This window comes from Polyodon spathula, chromosome 10 (assembly GCF_017654505.1).
Source record: "Polyodon spathula isolate WHYD16114869_AA chromosome 10, ASM1765450v1, whole genome shotgun sequence".
Classification (NCBI taxonomy): Eukaryota; Metazoa; Chordata; class Actinopteri; order Acipenseriformes; family Polyodontidae; genus Polyodon; species Polyodon spathula.
Window position 1 is genome coordinate 2,997,271 of NC_054543.1, and position 16,988 is coordinate 3,014,258.

General features: G+C 38.6%; 2 protein-coding genes across 5 annotated transcripts in view; one reads left to right on the top strand and one right to left on the bottom strand.

Annotated features, from left to right (window-relative positions):
- The window catches only part of LOC121321722 (inositol 1,4,5-trisphosphate receptor-interacting protein-like), a 9,694-nt gene extending 630 nt beyond the window's left edge, over nucleotides 1–9,064 (bottom strand). The window contains exons 1-2 of one of the 4 annotated variants that reach the window (XM_041260812.1): nucleotides 8,743–9,064; nucleotides 1–1,124 (exon numbers count right to left, since the gene is read on the bottom strand). The exon at nucleotides 1–1,124 is cut by the window's left edge and continues 630 nt beyond it. In XM_041260812.1, coding sequence (XP_041116746.1) covers nucleotides 1–1,111 — 1,111 coding nt within the window. In that variant the 5' untranslated portion in view covers nucleotides 1,112–1,124; nucleotides 8,743–9,064. Of the gene's footprint in view, nucleotides 1,125–7,026; nucleotides 7,374–7,393; nucleotides 8,138–8,407 lie in introns of those variants that run through there. The other 3 variants (XM_041260809.1, XM_041260810.1, XM_041260811.1) reach the window with 3 other exon arrangements.
- Nucleotides 9,065–11,438: 2,374 nt separating this feature from the next.
- On the top strand, nucleotides 11,439–13,831 carry LOC121321432 (calcium homeostasis modulator protein 3-like). Its single transcript, XM_041260376.1, has 3 exons — nucleotides 11,439–11,725; nucleotides 12,420–12,675; nucleotides 13,331–13,831. Exons 1-3 carry the CDS (start codon nucleotides 11,439–11,441, stop codon nucleotides 13,787–13,789), a joined length of 1,002 nt encoding a protein of 333 aa, XP_041116310.1. The 3' UTR covers nucleotides 13,790–13,831.
- Nucleotides 13,832–16,988: the final 3,157 nt, after the last annotated feature.

The following is a 16,988-nucleotide window of genomic DNA, read 5'->3' on the forward strand; positions in this document are numbered from 1 at the left end:
AGACGGCTAAAGAGAGTGACCAATAGACATCTGGAGGGCTGCTGCTGTTGAAACTCGGCACAAAATAGGCATCGGTGTCTTCAAACTGAACCACTGGAGTGATGTTGAAGATAATGACCTTCCCTGACCTGAATTTCACCTTCAGAGCTCCTGGCACATCAAGGTTGCGGAATGTGAGCTCAAAATCATATTTGTGAGAGATTCGATTCCAGGCTTTGGTTATGGAGATCTGGAACCACTTCATGACTTGGTCTTTGGCTAAGTAGGGTGTATTCCTGGAGCACAGCAGGTCCTCCATGGTGTCGTTAGCCCTGGGCGTCTCGTTCTTGCCATGGAGGAGGCACAGCATGTCCTCCCCCAGGTTGCTCTTACCACACAGGCAACCAGAATTATCTTCGCTGGCTTTTACAACTTTGATCCTCCCGCATCCCTGTCTGTCTGGAGGAACGTCATTTCCTGAGCAGCACCAGAGCTGAAACTTGAAACGATACGGCTCCGGCGGAGCAAAGGGAACAATTAGATCACAGAGCAGAGGCTTGCTCACCCTCCAGTTCTCATACATGCTCCCAACTCCAATGCAGTCCTCCACTTCCATATCAGCATCCCTGTTGCACACGCTCCTCAAAGCTTCCAAAAGGTCATCTGCAAAACCTTCCACAAACTCCCGCATCCTCCAGAACTCATTGCCGGAGATACGGATGCAGTTATCATGGAAGCTTGCCAGGACCACTTTGTTTGGGAGTGTGGTTTTCTGAGAGAGATTCCCAATGACCAGGTAGTCTTCTTCCTCGGAATTGGAATCCTGAGCAGAACAATCTTGGAAGTCCTGCCTCCATATCTCAATCATCAGGAAGATGATCAAGGACAGAGTGCTCCAGAAGTCCCAGCCTTGGTTGTCCTCCTCTTCCTCCTCCTCCACTGTCTTTGGCACCTCCAGATCCTGCTTGGAAACCTCTTGTTCCAGACGGGTCATCTCGGATTGGAGTTTCTCTTGGTGGCCCTTCATCTGATGAATTATGTCATCTTCCTGCTCAGGAAGGGTGGTGTTTTCCTTCTGAAACAAGAGGGCTGCTGCCACCACCACACACACCCGGAAGATCCCCCCCTGCATGGCCTTTGTCTTTCTGCAAAAGAAGAAAACCCCCAAATTATTAATCCTGTTGTTATGTGGTATTTAAAAGCAAAAAAAAAAAAAAATGCAAGATTGTTTATTCCCTTTTAAAACTCAGATACAGCCACTTTGCACCGCCAGTGGAACATAGCTAAAGCTAAAACACACTGTGTTTTTCAAAAATACCAAATAATATAAAATGAAATACAAAATGCTTTTGGGAAAAATATGGGAAAAATTCTTGTATATTTTGCATTAGTATGCTAATTATGTTTTATTTCAAGTGGTGCAATCTTTGCATTGGAGCAAATGCTGTTTTGGTTTTTAATGGATTTGAATGAATGAATCTGCTTTGTTTAGTCACTTGTTTTAATGCTGAGAAACCCCAAGCTTGTTTTGCATGCTGCTTCGGTGTATGTGTACGCATATATAATATTATATTTGTATAGAGGGCATGGGCAACATTTACTGTAAATAGAGAGTTGATTAAAAGAGTGGGGGACTGTACTTCACCGTTACTGCCGCTTATGAGAAATTATGGTAACTAATTTTGGTTTGTCAAAAGTTTAAAAAAGCAAAAATCTGATAATGTTTAATAAAAAAAAAAAAAAATGTATGTAGTTAAAACATGATGTAGCCTATACTATTATTGATATACAGTGGCTTGCAAAAGTATTGACCCCCCTTGGCATTTTTCCTATTTTGTTGCCTTACAACCTGGAATTAAAATAGATTTTTTGGCGGTTTGTATCATTTGATTTACATAACATGCCTACCACTTTGAAGATGCAAAATATTTTTTATTATGAAACAAACAAGAAATAAGACAAAAAAAAACAAAAAACTTGAGTGTGCATAAGTATTCACCCCCCAAAGTCAGTACTTTGTAGAGCCACCTTTTGCAGCAATTACAGCTGCAAGTCTCTTGGGGTATATATCTATAAGCTTGGCACATCTAGCCACTGGGATTTTTGCCCATTCTTCAAGGCAAAACTGCTCCATCTCCTTCAAGTTGGAAGGGTTCCGCTGGTGTACAGCAATCTTTAAGTCATACCACAGATTCTCAATTGGATTGAGGTCTGGGCTTTGACTAGGCCATTCCAAAACATTTAAATGTTTCCCCTTAAACCACTCAAGTGTTGCTTTAGCAGTATGCTTAGGGTCATTGTCCTGCTGGAAGGTGAACCTCCGTCCCAGTCTCAAATCTCTGGAAGACTAAAACAGGTTTCCCTCAAGAATTTCCCTGTATTCAGCGCCATCCATCATTCCTTCAATTCTGACCAGTTTCCCAGTCCCTGCCAATGAAAAACATCCCCACAGCATGATGCTGCCACCACCATGCTTCACTGTGGGGATGGTGTTCTCGGGGTGATGAGAAGTGTTGGGTTTGCGCCAGACATAGCGTTTTCCTTGATGGCCAAAAAGCTCAATTTTAGTCTCATCTGACCAGAGTACCTTGTTCCATATGTTTGGGGAGTCTCCCACATGCCTTTTGGTGAACACCAAACGTGGTTGCTTATTTTTTTCTTTAAGCAATGGCTTTTTTCTGGCCACTCTTCCGTAAAGCCCAGCTCTGTGGAGTGTACGGCTTAAAGTGGTCCTATGGACAGATACTCCAATCTCCGCTGTAGAGCTTTGCAGCTCCTTCAGGGTTATCTTTGGTCTCTCTGTTGCCTCTCTGATTAATGACCTCCTTGCCTGGTCCGTGAGTTTTGGTGGGCAGCCCTCTCTTGCCAGGTTTGTTGTGGTGCCATATTCTTTCCATTTTTTTAATAATGGCTTTAATGGTGCTCCGTGGGATGTTCAAAGTTTCGGATATTTTTTTATCGCCCAACCCTGATCTGTACTTCTCCACAACTTTGTCCCTGACCTGTTTGGAGAGCTCCTTGGTCTTCATGGTGCCGCTTGCTTGGTGGTGCCCCTTGCTTAGTGGTGTTGCAGACTCTGGGGCCTTTCAGAACAGTGTATATATACTGAGATCATGTGACACTTAGATTGCACACAGGTGGACTTTATTTAACTAATTATGTGACTTCTGAAGGTAATTGGTTGCACCAGATCTTATTTAGAGGCTTAATAGCAAAGGGGGTGAATACATATGCACGCACCACGTTTCCGTTATTTATTTTTTAGAATTTTTTTAAACAAGTTATTTTTTTTATTTCACTTCACCAATTTGGACTATTTTGTGTATGTCCATTACATGAAATCCAAATAAAAATCAATTTTAATTCCAGGTTGTAAGGCAACAAAATAGGAAAAATGCCAAGGGGGGGTCAATACTTTCGCAAGCCACTGTACATCTATTTGTTTTATTAATGTATGTCTGAAATAAAATGACATTTGTAAAAAATAAAGCTCACCAACTTCCTCAGAAACAAACCATATGCAAGCTAGATAGACTTGCCAAAGCAGTTTCACAACACCTCAAACCTGAATGGGTCAGATTTTAAGGCATAACATATTGAGTGACACTGCCTAGTGCTGCGAGCCAGAGCGAGCAACACTATACAAAGCATTTGCACATTATGAATTCACAGACGTGAGTAAAAAAATAAGTAGAAAAAAAGAACAGAACAAAACTTGAATTCAAGGAGTTACGTACACACGTGTGGACAGTATTGGTGTCTTCAAAAGCTTGCTAAGCACCATGCGACTGATCTGGCACAAATATATGTCTACTTTACCTCCTGTATGGTATATAATGTAATGTCAAACCCTGGCTGCCCTCTAGTCTAAATTAATCCATTAAAGACACTGCAGCAAACTGAAGAAAAGAACAAGAGCTGCCAGATGGGCGCATGATCCCAGGATCCACTGATCCAACTAACTTCCACGGGCATGTGTTTATTTCACTAGAGTCCAAGGATATCATCACCATTATTACTTGAGGGCCCCAGCTTTTCTTTTATCCAATCAGTGTCCCTGAATGTAACACGGTTTTACATGCAGTTGAATCAAGCTTCCTTGGAAAAACAATTCAGTTGTTTTACTGTGTCAAAGATGGCATGGCATTGTGTGTATTTAGATACTGCATTTGTATACCTCTGGCCTCTGTTGCATTTGGTTTCAAAATGCAGCAGTATTACAAATATCATCATGACTGCATTTTGTTTAGATTTTTCTTGTATAGAAAAAGCTAGATTTTGGACTAGATTTCAAGGCAGATACTTATTAGAACCGACTTGCCAAATAAAGATCCTTTTTGACTGTTTTTCTGTGGATGGGATACAGTATGCAATTAAAGTATTATGAAAGTTCAATCCAGACATACACTGGAAACCAGAGAGCTGAATAGGACATCCGTCTGTACCTTCATGATTTGTTAGAGCTCTTAAGAGGGCTTCACAAAGGGCAGCTGTATTTTTAGTCCACTGATAAAGATGCACAATTTGCATCATCAAACTGCCTCACCATAAAAGTAAACAAGATATCCTTTTCTACTGAGTTCCTGAACCAATTATTCTGAAAGGGAGTCGGGTGGCTCAGTTGTGAGAGAAGGCCACAAGGTGAAAGGTTGCATCTTGTCATAATCCACCAGAAGTACCTCCTTACTGCCTGTGATGATTCTGGTTGGGAGTTAATGGTTTGCATGTGAATCTTAATGAACCTTTGTATTTACGTATTTAACGCTGAAAGCTTGCCAGGATCCACTCTTTTCTAACTATTTTCTGGCGACATTGAGGCAAAACACTTGGTTACAACTTGCATACATTATCCAAGCTCATAATAGAGAAATAGAGATAGAAGGGGGGAATACATCACAAAACTGCAGCAAAATAGCCATCCTTACTGCTGCACAAGCTCAAGCTGTATCTAAGCCATGCTGTACTCACATACATACAACTTGCATCAGCTTGCACTGAACTGCTCCATGTCTTACCATATTCTACTACTGCTCTTAATTATAACTACTTCCTGTCTTTTTACTGTAAGTTAACTGCTTAGTCAAAGTCGCTCTTAAATGTAATTATTCGTTTTATTCTTTATTTTGCTCTTATTTGAATTTGATTTTATTTTCTACTGATTTTACTGTACTTTACAACTACTCTTATCTGTAATGTGATATTCTGTAATGTAATGTTTTGTAACAAATGTAAGTCGTCCTGGATAAGGGCCTCTGCTAAGAAATAAATAAATAAATAATATCACAAACATATTCATTAATTTGTTGCTTTAATCCATTCATTTAACACCAAAATGCATGTATAATGTTCTGTTTGTAACTTGCATTTTTCACATTCAGAGAATGCGGTAGGTATGGCTCTAGAAATGTTTAGTGTAATAAATTATTATTTTGTTCATTTTTGATAACATTGTTATAATATACTTAGATCATGCTGCCAGCTTTCTTCTGTTTTTGCCTAAATATTTAAAAATGTAATTTAAATATTTCTTCAATAATAATAATAATAATAATAATACAACCGTACTGGCTCTGCTATGAAAGTGCTGTCCTGTCTGTCCCTGCAGGGTTTAGAGAGAGTGAATGATGTGAAAGTGCTGTCCTGTCTGTCCCTGCAGGGTTTAGAGAGAGTGAATGATGTGAAAGTGCTGTCCTGTCTGTCCCTGCAGGGTTTAGAGAGAGTGAATGATGTGAAAGTGCTGTCCTGTCTGTCCCTGCAGGGTTTAGAGAGAGTGAATGATGTGAAAGTGCTGTCCTGTCTGTCCCTGCAGGGTTTAGAGAGGGTGAATGATGTGAAAGTGCAGCCCTGTCTGTGCCTGCAGGGTTTAGAGAGGGTGAATGATGACAAATCAGAAGCACAATAAACACAAAAACATGAATTGAGGAGGAAGCAATCCTTTAAAAGCTCTGCTTTGCACACCCAGAAAAACAGAAGGCAAGTGACCCTGGCCATTGGAAATTATCCCCAGGAGAAACAGAATCCTAGTTCCCAGCCCATAACGTTATATAAATAGACGAAAAATCTAAATATCTGCTCAAACTCTTTTAGACTTGGCCTACAGCTGTTTTTAAATAGCAGTCATAATAAGTTTTATGAATATCAACATTTATTTATCAAAAAAAAACTTTAAAGGGAACTTTAAATAGGTCCTATTATTCTTCCATCACTCACTCGCACATGCTCAGCTAAGGTCTCTGTCTGCGCCAAAGCCCTGAGATTTTATCTACAAAAATCGATTTTTGACCTGCTAGAGCACATTTTTTCCCCCAGTTTTCTTTTTGTGATATGTACCCGTGTTATCCAGTTTATGCATTCAGGCTTTTAGCATTCTCATCCCTGATCTGTGTACTTATAATTGACACAATTGATTGCTCTTAGTTTTGTTGTTTCTTGCTGGAACATGAGGTTTAGTAATGGCTCCCTGGGTTGGAGCCAGTTGTAACACGTGTTACAATTCAACCCCTAAACCTTTAGCTGAATTATATTTGGGCACATGAATCTTACACTGAAGGAAACAAAATGTTCATATATCACAATTGTGACTCAGAGTGACATATTCTTGCTTGATAAGGCATGTAATTTTAGGGATGTTAAAGTTTTAAAATTAGAACAACAAAACAAAAAAAGCCTTATGTGAATTTTTATTTTCCAATAAAGATATTCAGTTTTTGAGTTAAAAACAAACTTGCATCATGTGAAAATTGATCTTATTCAATAAAACATACAATTCTTGAGATAAATGAAATGTGTTGTTGTTTATTTAATTATACTTCACAGAATGTTACATCTGACAGGCTGGCACGCTTGCCGACATTTCCATAAATTTCACAGGTATTTTGGCACCAGAATAGGTCGTGAAGAACTAAAAACTACACTAAATATAAAACAACACATAGAAATTGATAATACCCATATTTAAAAAGTACTACACCTATACAGTAGTACCTATAATCAACTTGTGTTCTCGCTACTACTGAATTTTTAAAAAAAGAAAAAAAATACGCCTACCTGGTAGGCCTACAGTCCTTCCGTGGTTCTGCTTATTCTGTAACATTTCCATGTTGTGTTTATAGGACAGTATGGCGTTTAAAGAGTTAACAGCTTTCAATAAAAGAGAGTTGTTTGAAGGTAAAAGCCTGGCTTTGTGCAAAAAGGCGCACGTGTCTATAACGAGCGGATTGCTACAAATAGGCAACTCATATCTGCAAGATAACGGTTTTCAAACCTACAACATGTTCGAAAAAAACATACTAAATAGAGAAATATAATGAACTAAACCATTGAATTAGCTACACAATACCTGCTCAACTATTTTATAAAATGCCGAGTGCTGTTTTATAAATCAGCCATAGCCAAAGTAAATAATAATACCCACTTGTTCGCCGCTAGTACAATCCAAATCCGAAACACATTCCAGAGATGACACCGCTTTGAAACTAAAAAAAAGAAAAAAGAAAAACACAGCAAGCCAGCCCCAACTAGGCAGAGTTTCAATGAGGCAGGATCCCGTTCCGCATTTTACTCTCTTCCTTTTTTAAGTGAAGGCGGTTTTTTACTCGTTTCCTGGCCGCGCTATGATGAGAAACGTTTTCCTCCATCTCAACAGTTCAGCGCTAAAGTGGCTAGATTTAACCGGGGCCTCGGGGGGCTTTTCCTTAAGGTCGTTCGCTGTTTCCCGGCTAAATTGGAGGTCTGTGTGTTGCACTAAAAAAAATGCTAGACCTAAAAACAAGGGGAGTCTACATGTTGCTAGAAAATGTTGAATGTGTCTGTCGGTTCAAATTTCAGGAGACGCTACAGTGTACAAATTGTAGACAAAATGTTGATTGACAACACAGAGAAAACAATATAGATAATACTTCCTATCAAAAATGGTATTGCTGTTTTTAGTGTCCACATAATTAACCAGCAATATAATAAAATAAACTGTATTGTTAAATGTTTGTGTGTGTGTGTAGGGTTAGCAATATTTGCCATGACCCTCGTCATTTTTGTTCTAAATGTGTTATTTTCGGCTTGAATGTTGTACTCGAAGGTTATTCTGTTTTATTTGTGTAAATAAAAGTAATTGTAGAGATTAGTTCAAATGTGATTGTTACAGTTTATTATTATTATTATTATTATTATTATTTATTATTATTATTATTATTATTATGAACAGAATTCCTAATTACGCCAGGTGAGGGTTTTTTTCTTTCTACAAATCAGATATCGGTAACTGTGTACCAATATTTGCAAGTTGCGTCTGCTGCACTGCAATGTTCAAACGGCTTTAAACCAAAAGCAGAACTCAAGTTACCCATTACTATTTAATTATATCACATAAAAGCCTTTATTTGAGACAAAACGACCACTGAAAACACAATTTGGGAACTAAAACGTAACATACCGTTGCAGGTTATGATGAGCGCTCTAATGAGCAGTCGGTCCCAGACCGGTTTTTTATTTGTTTGTAATTTCTAAAAGGCTATAATCCCAACACAGCAATATGTTTAAAACAGTTCATCATAGAAAAAAAAAAAAAAAAAAAGTTTGTTTCAAGGAATATAACAGCAAGTGTGTCAACTTGAATGCCTTTCCACTACATCTCGTGACATTAACTGGCAACTTGGCCCTCATAACTACCAGGAATAGACCGACTGACACTTATTAACTTGCCTAACCGGCTATAAAGAAAATAATAATAAGTATAATTAAAAAATCGATAAGTAGAGTCTCCCTCACAATATCCCACAGCGGCTTCACGTTCATTTTCTCTGCCATTTTTCTTTGTTGGTGTTTTTTTTTTTTTTTTTTTTCGCTAGCGAAGAAACGAGTCACATTGTTTTTACATCACTTTCATTGGCTGATTTATTCGATGATGTAATGTCGCGTCCACAAAATCAAATATAACTGCAGGACGAAAACTTGCTCAGTGCGGCGTCTGTCTGTGCAAGGCATTGGCGCAGCCTCCAAAACGGTACATCCCTATCACGTGTCAGTTGATACAAGGCGTACACCCCTATCACGTGATAGTTGAAAATTGAAGACGTGTCACACTGTTGCAGATAATAATTTTAACAATCTGGTCCGTGTAACGCTTATGATCACTTCAGTTCAGTTTTTTTAAGCGTGTTCTTAAATTGAAAAATATACATTTTTTAAAAGCTTGTCTTTGTTTGCTGTGTTTTTATTTATGTTTTTTTATTCTGACCTAAAACTTATATTATGTATTTATTGATGTATTTTATAGTGTTAAGTGCTTAATGTGCCGTTTTAACCACAATCCCTGCATTCAGAATATTGCAGGGCGCAAGTCTTCCCTGCTAGTTTATACAATTTCATGTATTAAAATAATGCATCACTTTTATTAAGTTCGTGAACTAAAGGAAAACTTTAACTGTGCATGTGTTATTGATTATAAAGACATGACTCGTGAGGATGGATACGTATATTTTAATATAGAGGATATTGTTCTTTTCGATATAGCCGACGATATATGTGTGTGTGCGTGCGTGCGATAGTAAGCAGAAGAACCATATATTTACTTATTTGTGATTTCAATTATTTGGTTGGGAAGCGACTGCCGCTCATTTCGCTTTTAATCTGGTCGCTTTTTTAAAATGCTGTATAATGTTTTAAAAGGGTAACTGTGTTTGTATTGGTTGTTATTAAATGATCCCTGTGAATACCCCTATGTTGCTATTAATACTTATAATTCATGTGTGTGTAAAATGGAAAAAAATAGCGTAGCTTAGCACCAAGGATTTCTCTGTGACCCTATTGCGTGGTTAGGAACTGTTATTTTACTAGACATCAGAGGGTCTTGTTTAATGAGATTATTAGAAAACTAAAGGCTGATGTGGTTCCAAATATGAACCATAACACTTTTACTTTACAAACACGATCAGTTACTAAAGAATTATTATTATAAAAGGCTACCTGGCTTATAGAGAAATGAACACAGACCACCATATAATTTAAATAGGGCTGCTCTCTAAGGCAGATATTGCTGGGGTTCAGTAATTCCCAGTTTCTACAAAATAGTTGATCACAAATACCAATCCCCAGTAAACTGTCAATGAATCAACAGATAAACATCACCATCATCTAGTATAACTCTCTCTTTGAACCGTTTCACTGGTATTGTTCAGAGACCACCGTGATTGGCATTTCATTTATGACAAAGCCCTTCTACATGCTGTCCACTAGATGACAGCATTTGGATTTGTTTTTAGGATGCTGTTGATCGCCCATCATGATGGCACGTGACCACGACTCTTCTATTTCAAGGTGAAGTATCGCATTTAAATGTGTTGATGGGTGCGATAATGAAGCAAGGATGTCTTGCTTGTAGTAGAAGGTGCAGCCGAAATTCAAGAATTGAACAAAGCAGATTTTACATCGGTCTGATAAATCTGTAGCTGTATCTATTCTGGTGTTTTTCTGGTACTTCAACAGATTGTTGATATGGCTATTTTTCTTAAAATATACGCTTTTTGGATATGTCTATCTCTCTCTCTCTCTCTCTCTCTCTCTCTCTCTCTCTCTCTCTCTCTCTCTCTCTCTATATATATATATATATATATATATATATATATATATATATATATATATACACACACACACACACACACACACACACACACACACACACACACTTAAACTTATAATACTTGTTTAAATTGACTTTAGTTATTGCCTATCATATTGAATATGTCTACAGGAATATGCAGTAGGACCAGGTGACTGTACATGTAAAAATATATTCGGCAGAGGTGGCCTGTCGTGCTAAAATGGGAGGAATTTTGGGAGCAGTTTTCGTCTGCAGGTTGATTTTACTTCTGACTTGGAAACTGAACAGACCTACATCAATCTGCACCGAAAGTACCCCGATCTACAAACCGATTTTGCATTCAATTGATTTTACTATTATATTATTTTGAGACATATTGAATCAGGTCAATCAGATAAAACAGAGAAGCAAAACGAGGCGCATATACATAACTTACTAAGAGCAGGAGCGTTCTGCTTGTACAGAGAGCAATCTCGCTTGGAGGACGGAGCTTATTGAGTTTCACTTCGGGTTCTAAGACTACGGTTGAGATTTGGATAAAGAAGGATCGAGTAATAAAAAAACATACTTGAACATACATTTATTACAATTATTAAAAATTATTAGGGCTGGAGCGTCAACAAATAAAACGTTTCTATTAAAATATAACAAGCAAAGCATAATACGATACAAAATAATACATTTGAGACACTAAACAAAAAAAATAAAAAACACACACACACATACACACACACACACACACACACACACATATATATATATATATATATATATATATATATATATATATATATATATATATATATATATATATATATATTTTTTTTCCTTTTTTTTTAAATAAATAAATAAAACTTTGGCAACCATGGAACGCTTTCGTATGGTGTTCCAGTTCTTCCAATCCAACACTGAATCCGTAGCGAACGGGATCTGCGCTTTGCTGACTCTGGCCAGCGTGAAGATATACACCATCTTCGACTTCAACTGCCCATGCCTTCCCAAGTATAACGTGCTGTACGGCATGGGGGTCATGTTCATCCCGCCGGTGGTGCTGTTCTTTGTGGGGATCATCGTCAACAAGCACTCGGTTATGATGCTGGAGGAGTGGACAAGGCCCACTGGAAAGCGGAAAAAGAACCCAGCTATTATCAAGTAAGAAGGTCTTTATTGAGGGGAGCGGTCAGGAATGGGTTGATGTTGAGCTTTTTAGTTTAGGTACAGCGCTCATGACGCCAGCAAAGTAAATGTTCTGCTTTAGTTTATTTGTTCTTGGCATGCGGTTTTTATACAGTGACGGTCGCACATTGATCCGGTTTTTAATTGTATATAAAGATTTGTGAGATTGGTTGAACTGCTGGTCATGTCGCTGGTGACACAGTGGGTGTCAAGCAGTTTATTTAGTGTCCAGCCACATTCTGATTAACAGGGCGTTCCACCAGTCCTAAGGGGGGTATCTATACATACACAGATACATACTGTACATACCGCTGATTGCCATGTGTCCTGCTAGTTTACACGTTTTAACAGATTTTAACACTACCCTGTTTCACAGAATTATTCCTTAAATGTTGTGTTTATTTAGTTTATTTTATTTTTTTTACCCTGCATCACATCACGTCGACCCATTTCCCCCCTTTTATATTGTCCAGAACTAGCCTTTCTGTCAGGAACAACCTTTGTTTAATGTCATAATCCAAAACTCTAAGCTGTTTTTTCAGAGGCTTCACATCATTGTAATAGTTTTACCACACCTGACCGAGCGGCTATACCATACAGCAGGGTCTACAAACACAGCTCTAAGCGTGAAGGTTTTCACATTGTTTTAATAGTCTGCACCTCTGTTCAGGTTCATGTTCACAAACTTGATTCAGAGAGCCATGATTGCCCCCGTGGTCTGGATCTTAGTGACCCTGCTGGATGGAAAGTGCTTCATCTGTGCCTTCAGTGTCACTGTGGACCCCAGCAGATTTAATGGCCTCCCGAATGTGCCAGGCTTGGATATAACCCGCGTTCTGGCCAAGGTTCCCTGCAAGGAGGACATCATCTTCCAGAACACCTCCTCACGGAAAGCTGTGTCCCGCTACCTGCGCTGCTGGTCCCAGGTGAGCCCAGTCCTGCCAGGATTCTGGGAGTCCAAGCTAAATCCTCATTACCTTACGATTGGTCAGTAATGGATGCAGTAAGTTATTCCTCATTGCCATTCCCAGGCCTTATGCTCATTCTTCTATATGGTAAACGTGAGCCTGTACCATATATTTTAACCCAATATATTGTAGCAGAAAGATATTTCAATTTGCTCATCTCCTCTGAGATACGTTACACAGTTACAGTTTTAGTTTGTTCATATTTGTTGGGTTGGCTTGTACCTGGTTGAGGGATTTAGGTGACAATATGTAGTCCTAGTGACTGGTCATTGTTGTGAGTGTTAAAAAGCCATTAGGAAGGTGAAGTGTGATTTATTTCTTACACAGTTTTCCTCCTGATCTCCCCTACCCTTTGCATGCTACACAGTGGTGCAGTGTGATTTATTTCTTACACAGTTTTCCTTCTGATCTCCTCTACCCTTTGCATGCTACACAATGGTGCAGTGTGATTTATTTCTTACACAGTTTTCCTTCTGATCTCTCCTACCCTTCGCATGCTACACAATGGTGCAGTGTGATTTATTTCTTACACAGTTTTCCTTCTGATCTCCTCTACCCTTTGCATGCTGCACAGTGCACTGTGACAGTGTAGCTGTCTGCTCTCATTCCTCAGGCTCTGGGCTGGAGCATCCTCCTCTTTCTGATCATGCTGGCGGTCGTGGCTCGCTGCCTCAAGCCCTGCTTCAACCATGCCGCCTTCCTGCAGGCCCGCTACTGGAGCAGCTACGCAGACCTCGAGCAGAAGCTCTTCGATGAGACCTGCAGCACACATGCCCGTGAATTTGCACGCAAGTGTGTCATCCAGTTCTTCGAGAGCATGCATGAGGAGATGTGTCAGGGCATGATACTGCCCCTCGATGACAAGGATGACCACCTGCACGGCATTACGTCTCGCAAGCAGGTCAACAAGCTACTCCAATCCTGGTACCTCTCCAAGCCTGACCTGGACGTCACCAAGATAGCCCAGCGGCAGTACAACCGAGCCCGGGTCCGAGTCACCTGGGAGGGGGACCAGAACGAAAGCAGGCAAGCCTTCAAGCAAAACGAACATTCTCCCCATACAGACGTCTAGCACAGATCCAATGTACATGGAATACTATTACTAGTAATACTAGTACTGTCAGAATGTAATAAACATGTCTATTATCAGACAAGCTATGATATATACCTATGTGCCAGTTCTTGTACATTGCAAGTTTTGTTAAATAAAATGTCTGTTGTTTAAAGATCTGTTTTAATTGTTTTAAAGATTTGTTTTAACATATACGCTGGTCTCTATATATTATAAAACAAAATAACAAATGGAGCTGCAGTGAATTAGGTTAGAATTGGATGTCGGGGTTCACCATAACCCCTGATTTATGATGTCACCAGAGCCCCTCAGTACAATTCTGACCTAAAGGAACTCACTGCAGCCCCTCTGTTATTCCAGGTGTTGTAGTAACACTTATTTTACTTTTTTGGAAACTTCTCCTTGTTAGCCATACTGATAGCTTATATGTGCAGCCATGGCACTGCCGCGTTAAATTAGCTACTTGAAGAAGAGAAAAAACAAGATTCGCTTGTCAAGCGATCAAACAAACCATCCTTCCCCCTATGTTATATAAAGCAGCTTCTGGCATCATTTTCATATAAAATGATTTGAATGACATAACTAGCTGTCTGTCATCTTGCTTGTGTTTTCACTTGTGTTTTTATAACCTTCTTCCTCCAGAAATCATGTCATATTTCAACTTTTCCAGTCTGTTGATGAGTGGTATGGATGAAACTAATAAGTTCCATATTCCCTGTCCCACCCTTTCACACTGTCATATAGATTTTCTGTGCAGCGTGTTATGTGATTTACAGTGAAGATGATTTGAATTCACCCTCAGTCTTCATTTACCCATGTTTGCATTTTGGTGTAGATTTTCATTTCCATTGGCAGATGGCTTGTAAATGAGACATCGCCTTTACCTTAAAATAACAACTCACCATTTCACAGGGCTCCCAGCCCTGTTGTGTTATATAATGTATCGTGCTTACAGTCGCTTCGCTTGCATGTATCTTTTCACATCCAGAGTGCTTAGCATACCAATATTACAATAAATGTAACCAGGTTTATTCCGGAATGTAAAGAACGTCCTGTTGTCAAAGCTGGGACTTTTCAGCTGGTTCTAGGCAGAGCTTAATTTTATATAATTCCGCATATCTGCTGGGCTTTGCACCTTTAACTTGTATTTCCAGTTGATGTTGTACATTCCAAATACTTTTACAGTGTTTTCAATATTGTTACAAAAATAAGTTCTGCTTGGTAACAATGACCATTGCCTATCACATTCACAAAGGGGTCAGTTCAGTGGATCTAATGGTAGTGGGCTCTGGTCCCAAAATCTCTTATCAATTCAATAGATCTAGTGGTAGTGGGCTGTGGTCTCAAAATCTCTACGATACTTTACACCAGTCAAAGTTATGTCTTTTAGGAAGAAAGGGTATTCAAACCTATAAGGAATTTGGTAGAAACTGCAAGTTTTTCTACTTTTGCAAACTATGTGCACTGTCCTGGTTCTCTTGTGAGTGTCTTGTGAGTTTTACAGTGTCTTGATCAGGTTCTGACCCATTCTACCAGTTTCCTGATTCAAATCCTAGTTTTAGAAGAGAATTGTATTCAGTGCCTATGTAAATGATTACATTGTATTGCAATAGAGTGAGACGTTGGAATCAACTTAACTTTGTTTTATAATTGTACAAAAACAATGCTGTCTAGGATGCATTCATTTTCTGCAACACATGTAACCCTGTCATTTGGTCCTTAGCTACATTTCCACTGAACCATGCTATGAGAACCATCCTTAATGAGGTCTAACAAATGGAAACTCTGAGCCAAGCAACACTAGACAGATGAAACATAGCTTTTTGCAATGATATTTACCTGGGAACTAACTATTATTTTTTCTAATTCAAAATTACTGTAATTAAATTCTGGCACACACACACACACACACACACACACACACACACACACACACACACACACACACACACACACATATATTAGATATATATATATATATATAATATATAATATACGTGAACCAACTGCAATTAAAATATTTATGTTATAAATATTTATATAGCACCTTTCCTAGTAGACCACTCTCACAAAGCTCTTTACAAGAGCTGAGACTAGGGTGTGTGACTACATCAGTTATAGAGTCACTTACAACAATGTCTCACCTGAGAGACAAGGCATAAGTGACTTGTTCAGAGTCACACAATGAATCAGTGGCTATACTGGGATTTTAACCAAAGACCTCGTGGTTACAAGACCGTTTTTTTAACCACTGGACCACACAGCCTCATATATAATGAGTACATTCTGTGTTATTAGCTGTTAAACTACAGTTAAAACAGCAATGTGAGCGTCTGTGATCAGTAAACTACTACCTATTAGTAGAGTGAAATGTAATAAAACGAGAGCATATCATGAATTATTAACTCTAATTGTAAAACAGCAACTATAGTTAACACTATTATGACCTGTAATATTTACTATAGTAGTACACTATAGTGTACTTTATACTTACACCTCACTAGTAAAATTAGTTTCCGCAAAAACACTATAGTAAGTACTAGTGACACAAGCATAGTAAATGCACTGCTGGTTTGCTATAGCATTTTCTTCCTGGGATGCATGACAAAATGTTTTTTGTTATGAAAAAAAAAAAATCTGAAAAATTAATACAGCTATCTTCAAAATAATAGTGCAGGGCATTATTTTCTACTGTGCGACGCAGTTTGTTTATCTCTTGACAAGCAGGTGGTCATATGCGGTTCACTTTGAATCTGAAGGTGTGGCGCTGCCGTGTTAGTCTGAGCTGTGGGAGGAAAATAAACCAATGACTTGAAAATCTGCCAGAAGCATCGCGGAGCAAGTTGAAGAATCCGGTGCATGCTAAGACAACATGGGAATGAAAGCAATTCTAATGCATCAGATAATGCAAAAATATCGTAATATAAACTACTAAAAGGAAATTATCGCGTGACATTGGGAAACACTGAGGTTACTGACTATTGGATATTAGACAAAATATCACGCAGGTCATTGCAAATTATGGAATTATGAATAGTTTCATAGAAAGGGAATGGAATTAATTTTACAGTGAAATTATCACAGTGGAAAAAAAAAAACGTAAAATGGGGAAAGTTATGCGGCTTTACTCTAATAAAGAAGTGTGGTGGAACTGTTTGTATTGAATTGTAAATGGGGAAGTGAAGAAAAGATTAACAAA

What these genes read in the sequence shown, in the direction of transcription:
- LOC121321432 (XM_041260376.1), top strand. Translation starts at nt 11,439, where the DNA reads ATGGAACGCTTTCGTATGGTGTTCCAGTTCTTCCAATCCAACACTGAA. An exon ending in AAGAACCCAGCTATTATCAA is followed by an intron (nt 11,726 to 12,419) that starts GTAAGAAGGTCT and finishes ACCTCTGTTCAG; the next exon opens with GTTCATGTTCACAAACTTGA. An exon ending in ACCTGCGCTGCTGGTCCCAG is followed by an intron (nt 12,676 to 13,330) that starts GTGAGCCCAGTC and finishes CTCATTCCTCAG; the next exon opens with GCTCTGGGCTGGAGCATCCT.